This window comes from Dermacentor andersoni, chromosome 1, assembly GCF_023375885.2.
Source record: "Dermacentor andersoni chromosome 1, qqDerAnde1_hic_scaffold, whole genome shotgun sequence".
NCBI lineage: Eukaryota > Metazoa > Arthropoda > Arachnida > Ixodida > Ixodidae > Dermacentor > Dermacentor andersoni.
This window is the reverse complement of record NC_092814.1, coordinates 407,547,924-407,567,966: the sequence shown is the minus strand read 5'-3', so window position 1 is coordinate 407,567,966 and position 20,043 is coordinate 407,547,924. Positions and strand designations below refer to the sequence as shown.

Here is a 20,043-nt window from a genome sequence, read left to right as displayed (position 1 = left end):
CACGGCGGCCGCATTTCGATGGGGGCGAAATGCGAAAACACCCGTGTACTTAGATTTAGGTGCACGTTAAAGAACCCCAGATGGTCGAAATTTCCGGAGTCCTCCACTACGGCGTGCCTCATAATCAGAAAGTGGTTTTGGCATGTAAAACCCATATATTATTATTGGTAATGAAGACGGCTACGACAGTGCACATTAGTGACACAACAGTGGCCAAATGCTCAGATTCCTTTTAAGTAGAGTGCTGTGTGCTTTTATGACTTTGGTGAAGTTAGCATCTGAATTTGCCATACACACACCTGCAAATTATCTATTTATTAAACTCACGCACACATAATATCACTATAATGAGAAATGCATAGTGTTTTAGCTGTTCCCTGCAGAATGTTTTCTGACAACTGCTTTGATGATGGATGGATGAATAAATTTCTTGACATCCGTCGGTACGTGCGATTAGTGCGCAGTGGGCCACTCCCACGTCGGAACAGAGAGGCCATGCCCCTCCGCCGCGTCGCGGGCCCGATGGACAGCCCAGAGCTGTGCTTCAAGGTCCGAGCTGTGTGGAGCTCGGTCCCACTCTTCCTTGGTGGTCCTGGCACTAGGGGGCAAGCCCAGAGCATGTGATCAAGGCTAGCTATATCCTTACAGTAGTGACACGCATTGTGAGGGTGCACGTCCGGAAAGATTTTGTGCAGGAAGGCCGGGCATGCGTAGGTGCCTGTCTGAAGCCACCTGTACGTGACTTCTTGAGCTTTATTGGGTGCTTAGTGCGGTAGCGGCATGGTTCTCTTGACTAACTTGTAATGCTGGGTGAGATCGTTGTGACGAGGGGATCGCGCTCGCTTGCCCATCCTGCTGAGAGGGAGTCCGGGCTCACACGGTGAGTTAGATCTGGTGCAGTCTCGTGTGCTGTCTCGTTGAGGTCACTTTTTAAGAACAATATTTGATCACGAATATACTCTTAATGCTTCACACACAAAACAATTTGTTACCTTGTTGTGTCCATGAAAGGGTTGTATTAAGAATAATTTTTTGGCAGCCTTGTTGACAGTTTGACAGCATCAATCAGTGAATCCTCAACAGGCACTCTGCAACACTTTTTCAAGAAGGAAAGCCAACCTACTGAGTCTCCAACACATGCGATTTTACATTTTGTCACAACCTTAATGCAGCTGGCACATCTGGGTTCAAGCTTATATAGTGCTAACTTAGGCAAGTTGGCACTTCATTTGTCTCCTTTATGTCCTACGTGTTGTAATGCTATGTTATTTATTCAAGCTCCTACTTCTGAGCAGCAAGCAAAATGCAGTTGACTTCATTCCGTTAATTCGACTCTGACGGGACTGACGAAACAGATTGAATTATCTGGTGGGTCAAATTTAAGAAGATGCAGAAGAAATGCCAACACACATGACTGATTTATTTGCCATGGTTTACGTACAGATTCTAACATGCCCCAGAGTGAAACACACGCCAGCTGTCTGTGTGTCCAAAGTGTAAACTAGCATAGAAAGGACAAAAGCCCCTAAAATGAAACAGAAATCAAATGCGCACACAATTTTTGTTTTAAAAAAAACGGACAAGGGTCCAATGTGTTGCACATTGCAACCAATTTTCCAAAGTCAGCTTCGCCGCAATACATCCGTGTTATGCGGTAAAGCATATGAAAATCGCCAAGAAAGTTTTGTTAAAGATGGCACATTAGAAATGGGTGAATACCACAATCAGACGTTTTGATCTGTGATTATTGCTTGGAGCTCCTCCTGGGCAGGCAGAAAATAGGCATTTCCTGCAGGAGATAAAGTCTGTTTCACACATCTACTGTCCTCTAAGGTATGTCACCAAAGGGGTCGCTTATTGGGTTCACTGTAGGGGTCAGCATGCATGCCGACTGCTCAAGTTGGAATTATTGGGTGAAAGCCTATTTTAGTATCAAAATAACCGAAGTTTGGACCTATAGAAATGCACGTGTGTCGGCTGGGACTTTCAGACGGGATCAAATTTATGGGAGTCTATTGTTCTGCAGCCACTGAGCACTGCAGCATGCCAATATTCTGCTATGTGTAGTAGGAGATACATTCTTGCTGCAAAGTACACTGCCATACGGTACAGTCGACTTCTGTTAATTCGACTCCGGGTAATTCAATCCTGGCCAAAGGTCTTGGCCGGCAGTCATACATTTCTACAGTCCCGAATCTCTTATTTTGATTGTAAAATTGGCCTTCACAGGATAACTTGAACTTGGAACAGTGACTCGCTGTTGACCCCTATGGTGAACCCAATAGCGACCCCTTTAGTGGCAGCACGTCTAGCTCGGCGATGCTTAGGAAACAATGTATGCATTCAACACGTGTGATCGCGTGTCGACAACTCCCATTTATGCTTGCCATAGGAAACTTTTGAAGCAAGAACCATATATCACAAAGTTTAATTATGGTATTTACCCGATTCTAATGTGTGCCTCATAAGTTAGCACTAGTAGAATGCAATAGTTGTACACTTTTCTTTTCAGTGACACCTGCCGTGGTTGCTCAGTGACTATGGTGTTGGGCTGCTGAGCACGAGGATGGGGATCGAATCCCGGCCACGGCGGCCGCATTTCGATGGGGGCGAAATGTGAAAACACCCGTGTACTTACATTTAGGTGCACGTTAAAGAACCCTAGGTGGTCGAAATTTCCAGAGTCCTCCACTATGGCGTGCCTCATAATCAGAAAGTGGTTTTGGCAAGTAAAACCCCATAATTTAATTTTTTTTTTCTTTCAATGACAGTGGTAAGCTCCCAGCCATGATTTGGTAATGCCTGCCATATGCATTCCACCCCATTTTTATTCTTAGGTAAATTGCCTTTTCATGATCAGGGTCCCTTACGAGCAACTGACTTACTCCTGTACAGACTCTAGAGGCTGACTGGCGATGTGAATTCTTCAACATTGTCTTCTGCATATTAATCTTCAAACCCACTTTAACACTTTTTTGGTTAAGGTCCTCAATCACTAGTAATTTGTCCCCACTGTTGCCGAGATATTCACTAGTGATCCGCACTCCGAATGTGCTGCAACTGCAGATTTGATATGGCATTAATCAAAGCCAACACCGCCGTGTTATCTCACCACCTTGAACTGACACTCTCATACGCAGATCCACTGGCCACTGTAATCACCATGGCGGGAACGCTAGGCTATTACGGTTCTTGACATTCGGTGCTGTCTTTTTCATTGAAAGAATTCACCGCTGTCAGCAAAGGTACCCACTCTGCCTCTGCAATCCTCGTAAAGCACGGCGCGTTGCATATTGCTAGTCCTCGAAAGGCAGCTTTGCCTCAGCACAGTGATGCTACGCGGTGAAGTGTATGGGACGCAGCACATATATTGTTAGACTCGCGTGCACTTGCAGTCTCCTGTCAGAGTGCAAGCACCTATATGCCTAATAAGTGTACTGGCAGACCTTCAGAGCTTTTTCGGACGTGCCTGTGGCGATTTGGGCCCTTAAGGGCAGTAAAAGACATGCATTCATTTTTTTTTCGGACATTGTAGCGGCCCTTAGGGAGTCTGAAAAATCGGACTGTACAACTGACCAAAAGGATGCTTCATCCATGGGGCGAACACGCATAGGAAGGACCATTGCATTGAGGAATGATCAGGAAAGGAACTGTGCCGCCGCCTCTTTGAAGGAGCTTGCGCTCAAAAAGCAAAGTGTTGGCTGACGCTAAGATGCAGGTTACCCACATCCAAACCAAAATAAACCCCTTAAAGCAGTGAAATGCAACAGTGAGGCATTATGCGCAGGCTGAGAGTATGTCAGGACAGTTGAGGTTGACTTTCCAGTTGCTTGGAGAATCTCATATGTGACAAAGTTCGGGCATGATACCAATGAGCTTGCTATCAGTTGATACAAATAGCTCTATTTGCTTTTGTATGCATCTCTTTTTATTCGCATTTTAAAATGTTTGACTCTATTTGCCGTGAGCTAGACCACTTTTTTTACAGTGAAGCTGTCTATGGTGAGGATCTGGCAGATCGCATCCGCGCATAGACCAACAATTTTTCATACGGTGGGCCGATCCCAAAGAAAGTGCAATACCAGGCCAACCCGAGGCAGAAGTGAAGCAAGCATTAAGCACTCCCCATATGTGGGCTGATCCCGAAGGTCGTGAAATGCCAGTCAAACCTGCGGCGGAGATGAAGCAGGCTTTAAGCACTCGCCACACATGGGCCAATCCCATAGGTAGTGCAATACCAGGCTGACCCGCGGTAGAGGTGCAGTTCACCATTAAGGGGCCCACGTACGCAGCTTTGCTGGTCATCCTTCACAGAGTAAAAGGGCACAGAGTTTCTTTCGAAGATATTTTAGTAGCTGTGCATTTTACAAACCCCTCTTTTCAGTTTTCTATTTTGAATAAAATAAACACAACTCCTTACTGTTCAAACTGGATTGTTTTTATTTTTTTAACATGCTTACCAGAGAGTGACAGCATCAGGTGACATGGTGTCAGCCCATCTTGACATAAAACAAAGTTCTGTGAAACCTGAAAAAAATCAGGGAATTTGAAAATGTCAACTTGGTAGACACGTTGTTCTTCTAAGCATGCAGTATGGCACATAAGCCTGGAGGTTAACGAAGAATCTCGAGAACATGTTAAGGGCCGTACAAAGAGCAATACAATGATAAATGACAATGAGACAGGAAGAGAGCAGTGCGGATAGTCAATATTCTAGTAGACATTAAGAGGAAAAAATGAAGCTGGGCAGGCCATGTAATGCATAGGGTAGATAACCAGTGGACCAAGGGAAGGGAAGTTCTGTCAAGGATGACAGAAAACTAGGTGAGATGATGAAATATGAAAGCACAAGTTCGCATCAGCTAGCGCAAGACAATGATAATTGGAGATTGCAGGGAGGCACCTTCATTCTGCACTGAACTTTAAAATAGGATGATGATGAATGCGTGCAACTCTTTAAAAAGAAATTTGGGCCGGAAATAGCTTGCACAGTTCACCAAGACACGAAACCAAATTCGTATGCTTTACCACTAACACAGATGTATTCCAGCGAAGCTAACTTATGAAAAGCGGCCACCATTGTGCAATCATCTATTTCATTGTTGGAACAGCTTGCGAAACATAGCATGTTGGAAGGAGCTCTAACTTTTTTTCTTTATAGCCGGCTATAATATGCACATGCTGAATTTTTTATAATTAATGCTATGTGATGTGCAAATTAAGCAGTAATTTTAGCAGTATTAAAACGTACCCTAGTGTAACAGTACAATGAGAGACATAATCAAGAATTTGTATGTATGCACATCTGAGTTCGCATGCAATGCGTGCTGTCATCCTTGAGTGCGCACAGACGTGAAACTGGTGCACTGGTCTTAGTGCAGCTTGGTAGGTCATAGTTTGTGAGGGGATTCGTAATGGCAGTGCTCCACCACGCCACAATGCAGCAGTCAACGCTGAAGAGAGGAAATGCTAATTTTACCAACGCTACACATGCTCAACAGGCCAATGAGAGTGCTGACAGGTGAGCTTGAAGCTCGCCAGATCCATCTCACAATTTGTGCGTCGTACATGACAGCATAATCAACATTTAATCATCGATTTATTTCAACTACCATGTACGTCGACGTTGCTTCTTTAGTGTTGATGCTTTGTTGGCCCCCTCCCCTTTTTTCTTCAAGGATACTTCTGACAGTGAAAAATAACACTGAATGTCCACATGAACAGGAACTGGCATAAGATGCAACCATTTGTGACCTTTTTAACAGAAGCTTGTATTGCCTCACTGGTGTCGGTGTTACCGCGTGAAAAAACCCAAGCTGCGCAAAAATAGAAATTGCTTATCAGGCTGCGGATTCGAACCACCGACCTCTGGGTTGCGAGACCACCATGCTAACCGATTCAGCCACTGTCAGTTCATCAAACGCTGCCTTTAAGGTGGGTAAGTAGAAGCAGCGCAAGGCATGAGCCAATCACGGGCGTCCCCTTCCTCCAGAGGAGGGAAAGGGTGTGTTCGCTCGCATGACACCCGCAGTTTCCCACACCAGTTCAGGCCCAGCAGTCAGGTGGGGAGGCTGCGTTTGGTCTGTTCTGCCGAAGAGCAGGCTGTGTTGAAGGAATGGCAGTGGGAGCAGGCCACGTGTTGTGCCTTTGGCCAAAGAACAGGCAGTGTTTGATTGATGCCACCGGGAACTTGAGAAAGGGGTCGACGTTGATGTGCCGCCCTCGCCGTGAGGCGTTACAAAGAGCCGCAGATCCCAAGTTTCGCTTGCACCCCACTTCGCAGCAGTGGAAGGGCAGTAACTTTTTGGCCTCCATCCTTGTGTCATAGTCCAAGCATGCTCTTGCTAAATAGAATCATTCTTGGCAACTAAAGCTTAGTGTTTAGGTGCAATTAAAGCTCGTCATTGGAACAGTGTCCAGTACTTCAGAATTTCACACAATAAGTAGAATACCATTTTGTTGGCAAGTACCACGGCAGAGATAGTGACCTATAGGTAGATACTGAAAGAGCCAGTATAGTAAGAATTTCATTTGAAGTTGGAGGAATGGTACAACTCTTGGCATTCTGGGGAGTTAAAAAGAGTGGAATTAAGAGATCTCAACTTTGTCAAGCAGGAATGAAATGGAGGGCCCGCCCCATTCTGCAACTTTACTGTGGACCAGTGTATGCCAACATGGCAAGTAAGAAAAAAAATTGGGTATTTCATGGTGCGTGTAGATCCATAGACTTTTGTTCCCAGTGGTATCTTTTGATGACATGCCCAGGCTTTTTTTTTTTTCTAGTCACTTGTTACACTTTAATGCGATAAAATCTACTTGAACCTCTTGTGGTTGCAACATCCGCAGGCGAGCTCGTTCCCTCACTCGTCACATAACCATATCTTGTGAACATTATATAATTTTTTTTTTTTTGCCTCTTAGCATTTTGGGTGATATCCTGAGTGATGAAAACAAGCACTACATAAAATCAGCAACATCTATCACTACGAGATTCATAACAATAGTGCAGCCACTACATTATTTTAGCTTTCCATACTAAATAAACTCACTGTGTCTGCGTTCAGTGTGGACAGAGGTAAACTTGCACACGTAAGTTTTTGGTAACATTCATAACAAAGCAAACAAGCTTTCAGGACTATAAACCTTTGAGTCACATCAGCTATGTGGGAGCAAAATATACATTCAAAAAACAGGAAAAAAAAGGCACACTGTTATGTGCCACTAATCCTTTCTTAAAAAGCTGCAAGAATTTTAGGCGGTTTTGATAGAATTATAGCATGGCACAAAACTGATGGTGCTGTGCATTTGGTCACCGCAAGCAGCTGTACATTGTTAACCTCTCTGGTGAATCATGTCTGCTGCAGAAGCATCCCTAGTATGTCTCCAAATTTCAAGATACTTGATTTAGTGCAGTATCACTCTTTGTTGGCCTTTTTATCAGACTGACGCAGAAGTGGGAGCACTGTACACTGTTCACATTTTCTTTGTGTGCAAAAGATAAATATGCGTTGCATTCACCACTAAGAGAATGTATTTAATGCTGTTCTTAAGTTTACAGCCTTACAGCACATGACACAGATATTCATGACAAATGTGTGCATGTCATACAGACAGCTGAAATTTCAAATGAAACGCCACTTTCCTCCCTCTCGAGAAAGCGCCACACCCAGCCAGAGTCAAGGCAACACAAACAAACAGTGCGACGCAAAACACAGTCGTGTCGCTCGCCATGACGCATTACTTCGGTAAATCGCCCAATTCAGAATGCACAATGCCACGGTGGAAAATGTGCCACGCAACAAAAATGGATAAGAAAAAAAAAAAGCGGGCGGTGCTAGTCACGTGAACCCGATGTAGTTCTTCGGCTCAAGTATGTGACAAGGCGAGGAAGGAATGTCGCTTGCGGATGCTACTCAAGGCAGAGGGAGAGTGTGTCTCTGTTGGCAGTCATGCTCACCTCATGGTGGTCTGGTAAGAGGGCATTCAATTTCTTCTGTCTCCTCTAATAATGAACCAGTTTAAAAGATTATTTCGGTAAAGCAATGCCAGAAGTCTGAAGTCATTACTCCAAACATTCATCATGTATATGAAGTCCAATGCATGTGGAACTGTCGAAAGTGGTTCACTCATATTCTTCTCATCTACTTTCAAGAAATTTCACACTAAATTGATCTAGACCTCTGCATTGTCACAAACAGCAGGAAGCAACCTTGAAGTCTGTTTTGAATTCCTCATTAATGCATGAAAATCCAGGATGCAGCAGCCAAGTAACAGTCTACTACACATAACTCCATCTTCACCTCTGTTCAGGCAATGAAATACAGTTTTTACCATAGCGAACATGAGATGTTCACTTGTTGGAGATGCAGCTCTTAGCCTGTCTACATATGACTGTGACATTTAAAGAAGATGCCAGTTATTTAAAACTATGTTATTAAAAAAACATCTTTCATGTTCGTAACATGCCTGGAGGCAATAATAACCAGCTTGAAAAGTAATTATGTCCCATGGCTGTATTCGGGTCTCAAGAAGCTTTAAATTGCAGTGTAAGCTAAAACTTGCTAGGGGGCCTGATGTAAGGCCCTCAAAAAACAGGCCAAACGGGGCTAAATGTTTCTTCAATAGGATGGAAAGTGCGCTGGAAAGTTAACACCAAATATAAATGAAAATATATTAATTCAGACTTACCACCAGACTTTCACAATTCGAGTCTTGTTCTCCAAGGTTCATTGCCATTCTGACTTGTCCAGCTAGTGAGAAATGCAGTTCGTATTGCCTCCGCCAATGTGTTGCACATGCACAAGTGATGAACGCTACAAAATGAGAGCAGCATTGAAGATAAACTGAGCAGCTGTAAGTGCACGCACTGTTGCTTCTACGCACAATATGGAAACTAAACAGCAGAGGTAAATTTCGTTAATAGAATTGCGTAACACTTCATTCCCGTTCATATTGAAACATAAGTCGACTCTGAATATAAGACAACCCCCTACTTAAAGACGTCGCATTACAGTCCCCTTTATAATGGAAAACTACATGTTCTATAAAAAATTCGGCACTGAAAGCACCATGCCCCGCTTTGCTTCAATTGTGTCGCTTAAATCTTTTGTGTACCCAGCAGAAATTCTAGATTCTAAGCTTTTGTTTTAAATGTAACAAACCTCGTCAAATTTGGTGCAGTGGTTGCCGAGAAAAACGAATAGTGCGTTTACATGTATTTAGATTGGAACACCCGAGCTAAAGCTTTCTCTTAAACGCGCCCGCCACGCGGAGGCATTGCCGAGCCCAAACCGACGGAGCAGTATGGGATCCACATTTTGTCTGCTGGAGGCACCGCCAAATTATACTAAACAAAGAAACGTTGCGTACACTTAGTACACGTACAAATTTCCTCTTTATAGCGACAATGTAGGGGACTACGGCTTGCACTGGCAGCCGGCTTTACCTATGCGCCGCCAGTCTGGTTCCTCAGACGTGTAACGATTGCGACAGTGTACGCGGCGGAAAAAGCACCTTGGACTCCTGCAAGACCAGACAAAACCTTGCCTCTGTGCATTATCTAACTCCTTCTCATTACCGTTAAACAAAACTCGAGAACGCACTCAAGAATTTCGTATTGAGCTGAGAGTACGCTGCACAAGGTCTACTGAAAGACGGAACTTTTAACGACAACTTGTAGGCTAACTTCAAGATGTATCGATAAGTAACTGTTCAATAACTGTAGAATAAATACGTCCACTTGCCTGTCTGTTCACGCCAATACCGCAAGCTCTTTTCAGAAGCACGAGACGGGCGCTGAAAAGCGTCGAGACATTTCATTCGGCGAAATTAACCGCTTGCATTTCCAATGCAGCGAAAAATCAAGCGAACGATTAGAGTGTATTAACGATTTCGACGATGCAGTCGGCCATTTTGGGAAGCTTTAGGCATGGATCGGCTTGGCTATAGATGCGCACAATCTTTGGAAGCGACTTTTTTTTTTTGTCACCAGACGAAAATCACTGTGTTAAACTTTTTTTTTTTTTTTACAGAGAAGATATGTTTATACTAAGGGTATGGTGGCTAGCATACACTCTTAAGCATAATTACACCCTTTTGCCACACAACGATAATCGTCATCTGCTTGTCCGCATTTCCTTTCTTTAACGCGGCGAGCCCGGTACTTTCCTGTAACGAACGGCATGCGCGTTATCATTCCCGACAGGAAAGTAACAGGCAATGCTATCACGCTGATAACGCGTGTGCCGTTCGTTACTGTAAACGCCGCCAGAAGTGGGGAGCAATTCCGTGTGTCTTGAATGACGCTTGTACAGTTATCGGTCAAACCGCCTAATGTTGCCACTTCTCTGTTGTGCTTATGTGGGCTTTTTTCTAACCTTCACGGTGGGTGCAGCATGTCTAGAGCCGCAGCGTCCTGCGCTCTATGCGGTTGCACGGGACTGGTGGCCACGCATCGTTACACAACCTCCCAAATAACAATAAGAGTCAGTTTTGGCACTTGGTAGAGCAGTAAACGAGGGATCCAAAAGAAATGTGATTGTTCCGCAAATATATATTTCTCTATAATTCTTCTAGAGGTAATTAAAAAACGAAACTAACTATAGTCGGATGCAACTTAAGTATGCAGCGAAGCCCCGCCCACGGCCTCATAGCCGCCAGCCACTGTTCCTCTGCGAGGCTGCAAATAATTCATACTTCAAACTTTTCCTGTTAGGCAAATAAGGCGGTAACCACAAAAATAATATTATTAGCGCATAATTTTATACATTTTCCCTCGCCTATTAAAGTATAATAGGCGAGTATAAGTACAAATCTATCGTCCTCTACTGCGTCACAAACTACTTGCCCACTAAAACCAAGCGGCCGCCAAAAAATAATCCCTGGATAACCCAAGAAGTAATTCAGGCAAAGCGCCGTCTGAAAAGACTGCGTAGAACAATAAAAATTAAAGGAGGAGACGAATCCAGGGTGACGACACTTCCTAATGCCATCGCGGAATTCAAGCTTGCAGCCAAACGAGCAAAAGAATATTATTTTAATGTAAAGTTACCGAGCTTTCTTACTAATAATCCCGGAAGGTTCTGGAGGCACTTTCGCACCAATGATGGAGAAGCGTCCCACTTAAGCCCAGAGGAAGAAACTGCGAAAGCCAACGTATATAACATTTTTTTTCAATCAGTATTTACTACAGACAATAACATTATTCCCCCCATTCTAACGAGACAGGGCGTAAGCATTGGCGAATTACACATTACGGACGCTGGCATACTTAATCTTCTGCTTAATCTTGACCCTAAAAAAGGCAGCGGTCCTGACAACATACCTAACGACTTTCTGAAAAGGTATGCAGAATGGTGCAGTAGATACCTCGGCATAATTTTTCGTAAATCACTCACGACTTCACAGCTACCGAACGACTGGAAAATTGCAAAGATAATACCTATCCATAAATCAGGCGACACAGCAGAAATTTCAAATTTTAGACCCATTTCATTAACTAGTACATCCTGTAAGCTTCTAGAGCACATAATCTTAAAGCACATAATGGTTTTTCTAGAGAGCACTGGCTTCTTGTCTCCCTACCAACATGGTTTTCGCAGTGGTTTATCAACAATAACCCAACTAACAGAACTAGTCCACGATCTTGCATATACTATCAATCACCGCGGCCAGACTGACATGATTTTACTTGATCTATCTAAAGCATTTGATTGTGTATGCCATAACAAATTAATCGCTAAAGTTGAAAGTGTTGTTGGGAAAGGGCTCCTTTCAGCCTGGATAAAAGAATTTCTAGCCAATCGTTCACAATTTGTAACCTACGAAAAAATGCCACCTAACACTGTCACCGTTACTTCCGGAGTTCCCCAAGGCTCAGTTCTTGGGCCATTACTCTTCTTAATAATCTATATTAATGACATCACAGCTAACATTGGTTGTAATATAAAACTGTTCGCCGACGACTGCGTTATCTATAGTGAAATCACTAATTATAACGATAACATCGCACTTAATACATCCCTCAACACTCTAGCTATTTGGTGCTCTAATTGGCAAATGTCAATTAACGTAAAAAAGTCTGTGGTCATGACCGTAACAAGGAAAACAAGACCATCTAACTTTACATATGAGATTAACGGCATACCACTCACTAAAGTTGAACAACATAAATACCTGGGAGTTACATTAACCTCAGACCTCAGGTGGGATAAACACATTTCGAATATCACGGCAGGTGCATTACGCAAACTATTCTTCCTCAAAAGAAGCCTTGAGCTCTCTACAACATCAACGAAGCTACCGGCCTACACAATGTTCGTTAGGCCGGTTCTCGAATATGCAAATACAGTCTGGTTTCCTCATACAACAACTAACATAACAAAATTAGAGGCAGTACAAAGAAAGGCTATAAGGTTCATTCAAAACAAATATATACGCACTGACTCACCGACTAATCTTCTAACACAGTCTGGATTGCAAATGCTATCTACCAGGGCAAAACACGCTCGCCTGAAGTTCTTGTTTCAGCTTCTAAAAAATAACTATAAGATAGATGTGTCCAGGTACATTTCATTTTCTGAGGCTCGAAAAACACGTAACAAACATGCGCACACTTTAACAGAATACACATGCAACAATGACACGTTAAAGTATTCATTCTTCCCCCTTACAATTGCTGAATGGAACCAACTTGATCATGCTATAACCGCCATCGAATCGTTGTCCGAATTTACTTCACAAGTGGAAGCTGCAGTGCGTAAATAAAACAATTTATCTTCGCACGTGTCATCGTCAGAAATTTCGCATTGTGTTGCTTTCGACTTCCCACTTTTCTTTTTCCATTTTTGTTTGATTGTCGTTATGTGGACATATGGTACACTGTGTTCCCAAAATAAATTTTCATTACTGTACTACTGCTAGTCCTAAGATAATTGTTATAACTGCCATTTCCTGCTGATTGCTTGCCTAGATTGTTCTTTCTTTTTCCATTCGTGTCTTCTCGCTCTCAAAGTGTATGCTTTAAAGCGTATCCCTTCACACAACTTTAAAATTTCTTCACGCGTTAAGTGTTATCTTTCAGTTCGCTCCTATTTTATGTATAAACTAGTTAATTACGTGTTCTTAACTGCCAGAATCATGTTAATTAACTGTCATGTGAAAACTTGCATTTTTGTTTCTAAACTCAGCTTCTTTCTTATATTACCATCCTCGGGCAATTGTTTTCTTTTTTCTTCCTTTTTTCAATTAACTGTTCTGCCTAAATGCGTATTCATATACATGTCTACTGTATCGCCCAACTGCCACGCTCTCAAATGAGAGTAGCAGTATTGTAAATAAAATAAATAAATAAAATAATGGCGAAAGTCGAATTCTTTATTCAACTGAAAATTATAAAATGCTTGCTTTGCTGCAACTATTTGTTTTCAAGTTTCAGTGCAGTTGGCAGTGAAGTTTCATGAGTAAAACTGGTTCAGCAGTGAAATGAACTGTACCGCAGACTTTTGAAGAGTGAAATGCTCAGACTCCATACACTTTGTCCATGTCTGTTGCACACCTTATTGCTTCTGCCGATAAAAGGCTCTTCAAGAACAGCAGACTCTCCGGATCTATCAAGTACGACGCATTGTTGAAAAGGCCACATGACGATGATTTTGTTTGCTTTTGTGATTGGCTGGCTAAGTAACACAACCCCGCGCGGTTCATGTGCCATGGTTGCTATGTATTCTACTATAGAAATCTTTAATTTACATTTTCACTTGTTTACTTGTTCTTGGCAGTGTTCTTCCTGCGGTTCTTTCCAGTGTGAGTCCATTTGATGGGGTTCCTTGTTTGCCATGTAAAGGAGAGGTGCATCTCACAGGCCTACCTGTGAGACGCACCTTATTTCATTTCTCTTTTCGGGTTTATGTGTCTTTGTGGTGAATGGTCGGCATTATTCATATTTGTATAATAAAGGTACCCTTCCCCTAATTTGCATAGGAAGGAGACCTATGGTTTCCCCCCCCCCCCAAAAAAAAAAAATTACTGCATACGCACCTGCTCTGTTGCCATTGATGAAATGACACAGAGGAATGCATAGAGCAAACTTTAGAGTCTGAAGGCTCGCATCGATGTCACTGGTTGTCCTTTCCCATTATGCACCATTTGAAGCACTCATTGGGGTTAAAACAATGTTTGACTAGTTGCTAACATATTTCATAGTTTCCTTCCAGTGCAGACCCTCACTCCAGGATGCTGCAGGTCACACTGAACATTAATTTCGAAGTTTCAGTGCACTTCCTGAACCGCTCCCACTGCCAGATCCATCCACAGTAATTTTGGGTAGTTATTCCCGTAAAACTTCCGGGTTCCTTGCCTTGGCACTCAACCTCAGTACACTGTAGCTACTAGTATAGGTGAGAAAATTATGCTGTATAAACAGAATAAAAGGCAATTTCCTAAACATGCAAAAGCATGCAAGTTCCTTTAACGCGCAAAAAGCATGGATAGCAGGCATATTTCTAATTTAGTGTGTTCACTGTGTGAAAGCTTACATTTACATATATGGAAGCATAGAACAAATGTTTCAAAGCATTAATTACATCCTTGAGCTTAATAATTAACATTAAAAAATTCTGTATAATTTGGGCAATTTAATCTTACACATAAAACCAATTCATTCAGTTTTGCAGACACTAAGTGGGCTCAAGTTTTACCATGCCTTTTGGAAGGATGACACAGGAACATAATTTCTGCTGCAAAATGTTTTCCAGTAAAACATCCAATTGGGAAGAAAAGCATTCTAAAAACAATACAGGGTTTTCAGCTTACTTATCCCAAATTAATTATGGAGTAATTTTTTACCGGTGTCTTTTATAGTTCTTTCAACAAAGAAATTATTGCCATGTGATGCTTTGTGCACTACACACAAAGTTCAGTGAATGACAATGTCATTCATGCTTAAAATAAAAAAACACTGCTTCCCAAGTGTAGCTAGCGGCTACTTCCTAATATAGGTTATAGGCACTCAAAGTTCAAAATTCTCAAGTGGAAATGAGAGTGAAGAAAGGCAAATAAGGAGGTTAAAGTGAAAACACTGTATTAGGCACACCTGCAACTAATAGAGAAGAAAACTCAACTAACAACTCCATGGAGGTAATAGCAGAAGTGACAAAGTATGGAAAAAAATAAACGAAGCACTAAATCGGAAGTCAGTCGATACACAAACAGATACGTTGAACATTGATTGCACTTTTGTAGGTGGTACAGAACTTGCAGACCGTTTTAAAAATTGTTTTGTTAAAGTAGGATGCATAGATCACGACATTCAAGATACAATGCATGCCGCTTCCTTAAGAGAATCTTTATTCGTAAAGATTATGAGCATCCCTGAGGTGATTACAACATTTTCATCCTTGAAAAATAGCCATAGTCAAGACGTAGATGATTTAGAAATTAGGCCAATTAAGTGCGTCATAGACTTACTTGCACCTGCAGTAATGCACATTTTTAATATTTTCTTGTCAACCGGAGTTTTCCCGCATAATATGCAGGTAGCGAGAGTAATAGTTCACAAAGGAGGTGACAAAAATAATATGGGCAATTATTAGCCAGTATCTATACTTCCTGTGCTATCAAAGGGACTAAAAAAAATTGTTAACTTTTGTATTAATAAATTTTCGCAAAAACATAGCCTGCTAACCGACTGTCAACACGGGTTTAAGAAAAAGCGGTCTATGGAAACTGCTTTAAGTATACAGAAGGAGCTTATTCTAGAGAACACTGACAAAAAATTTCTGACTTTAGGGTTATACTTAGACTTCAGCAACGCCTTTGATAGGGTCAACCAGAAATTGCTGCTGATAAAGCTGGAAAAATATGGCTTCCGAGGAATAACACTTGAACTTATCTGATCTTATTTAGAAAGCCGACATCAGTTTGCTGAAATTAATGAGAACAGATCGCAGATAAAATCTTTGACAGCGAGTGTGCCCCAAGGTAGCATTCTTGGCCGGATACTTTTCCTGTATTACATTAATGATATTGTACAAGTGAGCGATATGTGTAAATTTGTCACGTATGCAGATGATTGCTCTGTTTTCTTTACAGGTAGAGATTTAAAAGAAATAACGCCTATAGCAAGCTCCGTTTGTTATGGACTTCGAGCATGGTCTAAGGCAAACGGCCTCATCCTCAATGAAACCAAAACAAAGTGCGTTATTTTTCATGCTCTGGGAAGTTCTACTACATTGCCAGATACTATTGTGTGGGGTCTGTATAAAATTAACCTTACGTCATCCATAAAAACCCTAGGCATAATACTCGCAGAGCATATGTCCTGGAATGAACACGTTAGTCATGTTTGCTCAAAGGTACGAAAAGTTGTTGGTGTGTTAAATTGCAATTTAAGTGCATTACATTTTCAAGTTAAGTGTCTCATTTATCATGCTCTTCTCCATTCACACCTCAGTTACTGTTCACTTATATGGGGTAACACTACAGCGCAAAATATTCAAATGCTGGAAATACTTCAAAAGAAAGCAATTCGGGCGATAGCGAACGTTTCTTTTTTTCGAGCATACGCAAGAGCTTTTCCAACAAAACAGAATAATCAGAGCCCGTGACATATATAAATTCAAAACATTACTAAGCTATAGAAATGCTATACTGGGAAAACTCTATTCATTCCTAGCCCCGGCAACTCTACAACAAAATAGAAGTGCATATTCATATCGTCACCAGGCACCATGGCAGATCCCTTTCTCACGTACTAATTATGGCTGCCAATGCCTTAAACATACACTACCGTCCCTACTTAACTATTTTAACCAACAACATGTTGATGTGTTATCTCTAAACAAAACTAAAATATTGGATTTGTTCTTATAGATGTGTATTGTTAACTGCTCCAACAGTTCCGCAGAACTTATAATATATTCTCATTTTGTTTATACATTCACACTTGTAAGTACTATTCCTAGAATCCGGGTTTCCGCTGCAGTGATTGTGCCCGAACCACGTGGCAGGGTTTCGTGTTGTAAACTGGATGCTGCAAAGGGCGTCTTCGCGTTTGTTAAAATTCAAGGATGTGATGACGCCCTGGGCTACGTTGCCGTGATGTCTGTCGCGAAAGCAGCAGCCTATATGCAGATTTTCTTTTTTTATGTTTTTTAACATAGATGCACATACATATTTGCAAGTATGTAAAATAATTTCTGAAAAAAAGAATGTTTCCTGATGGTAACTTAACTTGTGTTTATTGTAAACTTCTGTGAAATTTGTTATATTTATATATGTATGTGTGTGTATGTATATATATGTATACATATATTGCTTTTGCATTCTTATTTATTTATTTTACAATACTGCAGGCCATCGTCAGGCCCATGCATGAGTGGTTACAACATGGAATACAGTACAAAAAAAGAATAAAGTGAAACTAGTGTATCCAAAACAAAGAGCATTAGCACACACAAAAAAGAACACACTCAATAAATATATACACTGTTTAAATGAGCCGTCCGGGAAGCAGGAGAAACAGCGTTTACCATAAGAATGCATCTACAGAGGCTGCATATGAAATACAGGTAATATCACCATTTGAATTCCAGATTCTCAATACTGTCAATAATTGCGTTGGCAGATGGGCAATTTACGGCTCTAGAGGGTAGTATGTTCCAATGGGAAATGGCGTGTGGGAATAAAGAGTACTTGTGAGTGTTATTATGGCTGGGATGGTGTCGTACTGATTTATTATGGTTGGTTCGGGCAGAAAGTCTGAATGACGCTTGAATTTATGTTGCTTGTGGTATTCGATAGGAGCCGCGATAAAGTAAGTATAGAAATTTTAATCTGGAAATCATTCTATGTTGAGCCAGTGATTGAATGTTAGCCTTGACGCGCAGGTTCGTAATGCTCGTTTGACGTGAATATTGTGAATATATAAATCTCAATGCTAAGTTCTGTATGCGTTCTAGTTTCTCGGTTAAATACTTCTGGTGCGGGGCCCAAATAATGTCAGCATACTCTAAAGAGGGTCTAATGAGGGTTTTGCATGCATTTAATTTAACACTAGGAGGTGTGTTTCTAAGTTTTCTTCCCAAGAAATGTAGTTTACCTAGGGCCTTGTCATATATGTTATTTATATGAGTTTCCCAATTTAATTTCGTTGTAAGAGTGACCTCGAGATATGTGACCTCCTCGTATTTTCTTAGTGATATATTGTTTATTGTGTATGTAAACTGAAGCACATTTTTCTTGTGAGTGAAGGAGATACTGGTAGTTTTTGATGCATTCAGTTTCATCCCCCAAATGTTGCACCAATTTTGTACAGCAGCTAACGAATCATCTAGTTTTACCTGATCCTCTCTGGTATTCACTGTTGCGTACACTACGCAGTCATCAACGAATAGGCGGCTGAACGCATGAACGAATATCATTGATGTAGATCAGAAATAGGAGGGGCGCAAGAACCGAGCCTTGTGGAGCACCAGAAAAAACGTTGACGCAATCAGACGTAATATCATTCACAGCTACGCATTGCTTTCTGTTTTCGAGATAGTTCTTGATCCATGATACTGTTTTCTCGTGTACACCAATGGCAATTAGTTTAGTAATAAGATCTGGATGAGGAACAACACCAAAGGCCTTTGAAAAATCTAAGAAAATTGCATCTATTTGGCTTCTGTTATTTATTGTGGTAGCTACATCATGGATTAACTCAGCTAACTGAGTAATAGTACTTAGACCTGAACGGAATCCATGTTGCCGGCTGTATAGTAGGTTATTATTCTCTAAGTGCAATATTATGGCCTTATAAATAATATGTTCGAACAGTTTACTGGATGCACATGTTAATGAAACAGATCTATAGTTACTTACGTCGAGTTTAGAGCCAGATTTGTGCACAGGTATTACTTTGGCCCTTCGCCAGTCGTCAGGTATCACTGAAGTTTCCAAAGATCGCCTGTAAATTACGTATTTTGACGTCCAAACTGCATGTTTTTGCAAAAATGCATCTGATATAAGATCAGGGCCACAGGGTTTCTTTACATCCAGTTTTTGTAAGAGTCAAAGAATTCCTTGTTGGTCGATATCTATTTCAGGCATTGGATTCTCGAAATGATAATGTAGTTCTGTTAAATACAGATAGAAAAAATTCATTAAATTTGCTTGCTATGACGTCAGGCTGAACAATCGTCTCGTTTGAAACAGTAATCTGCGATACGGTGTGCCACTCCCTCGATAGGTAGCACCAGGATTTTTGTGGTTTATTCGTTGTGTAAGAAGGCAGAGTAACAGTGAAAAAACGCTCCTTGGCCATATGTTTATCTTATCTTGTAATAAGCGTACGAGATCTTGAAGGTCACGTGTGGTTTTCTTTCTGCGCTTCCTTTTAATTTTTCGTTTTATATGTATTATTTCGTGCGATACCCAAGGATGTTCTCTGTTCACTCTTTTCTTTCTGGAGGGAATGTAGTTTTCTTCACAAAAGTGTACAATATGCTTAAAACGTAACCATAATTCATTTACGTCATGAAGTAATGAAACCTGCAGAAAGCAGGCGTTTAAATATTCTGAGATAGCATTGTCATCCGCTCTTGAGTAATCCCTGATAACAGCAATCGATGGCTTAACGCGTTCACAGTTTCCTAAAATCGGACAGGAGAATACAATAGTGTTATGGTCTGAAATGCTATTTTCAACGTTTAATGTGTTATTTTGAAATAGACTGCTTACGAACATCAGATCAAGCACAGAACATGACTGACCAGCTATTCTAGTCGGTTTGGAAACTAGCTGGTCTAGAGAGAAGGTAAATGACATGAACAATAGTGATTCAGCACTTTTTGCGTCGGAGCTGTTGTGCGAAAGATTAGACCAATTGATTCCTGGTAAATTGAAATCACCCGTGATAATAATATTGGAACGTGAATAAGTGTGTTGTGCAATGTAATCATGCATAACGTCTAGGTATTCAGGGGGCGCATTCGGAGGTCGGTATACGCCACCCAGAAATATGCTTTTTCCATTAAATGTAAGGTTACACCATACGCTTTCATG

The 20,043-nt window shown here is 41.4% G+C and overlaps 1 protein-coding gene across 13 annotated transcripts in view; it reads right to left on the bottom strand.

Moving 5' to 3' along the window:
- The window catches only part of LOC129381770 (uncharacterized), a 28,732-nt gene that overhangs the window by 3,513 nt on the left and 5,176 nt on the right, over window positions 1-20,043 (bottom strand). Inside the window, exons 3-7 of one of the 13 annotated variants that reach the window (XR_011892115.1) lie at window positions 18,862-18,946; window positions 11,064-11,140; window positions 9,744-9,795; window positions 8,689-8,813; window positions 4,423-4,527 (exon numbers count right to left, since the gene is read on the bottom strand). Coding sequence is in view for 7 of the 13 variants with exons in the window: in XM_055064869.2 (XP_054920844.1) it covers window positions 3,955-4,169; window positions 4,461-4,527; window positions 8,689-8,813; window positions 9,744-9,795 (459 nt within the window). In the remaining 6 variants the exon portion in view is untranslated. Of the gene's footprint in view, window positions 1-294; window positions 1,790-2,743; window positions 4,170-4,422; window positions 4,528-8,688; window positions 8,814-9,743; window positions 9,796-11,063; window positions 11,141-18,861; window positions 18,947-20,043 lie in introns of those variants that run through there. The other 12 variants (XM_055064872.2, XM_055064869.2, XR_011892118.1 and 9 more) reach the window with 12 other exon arrangements.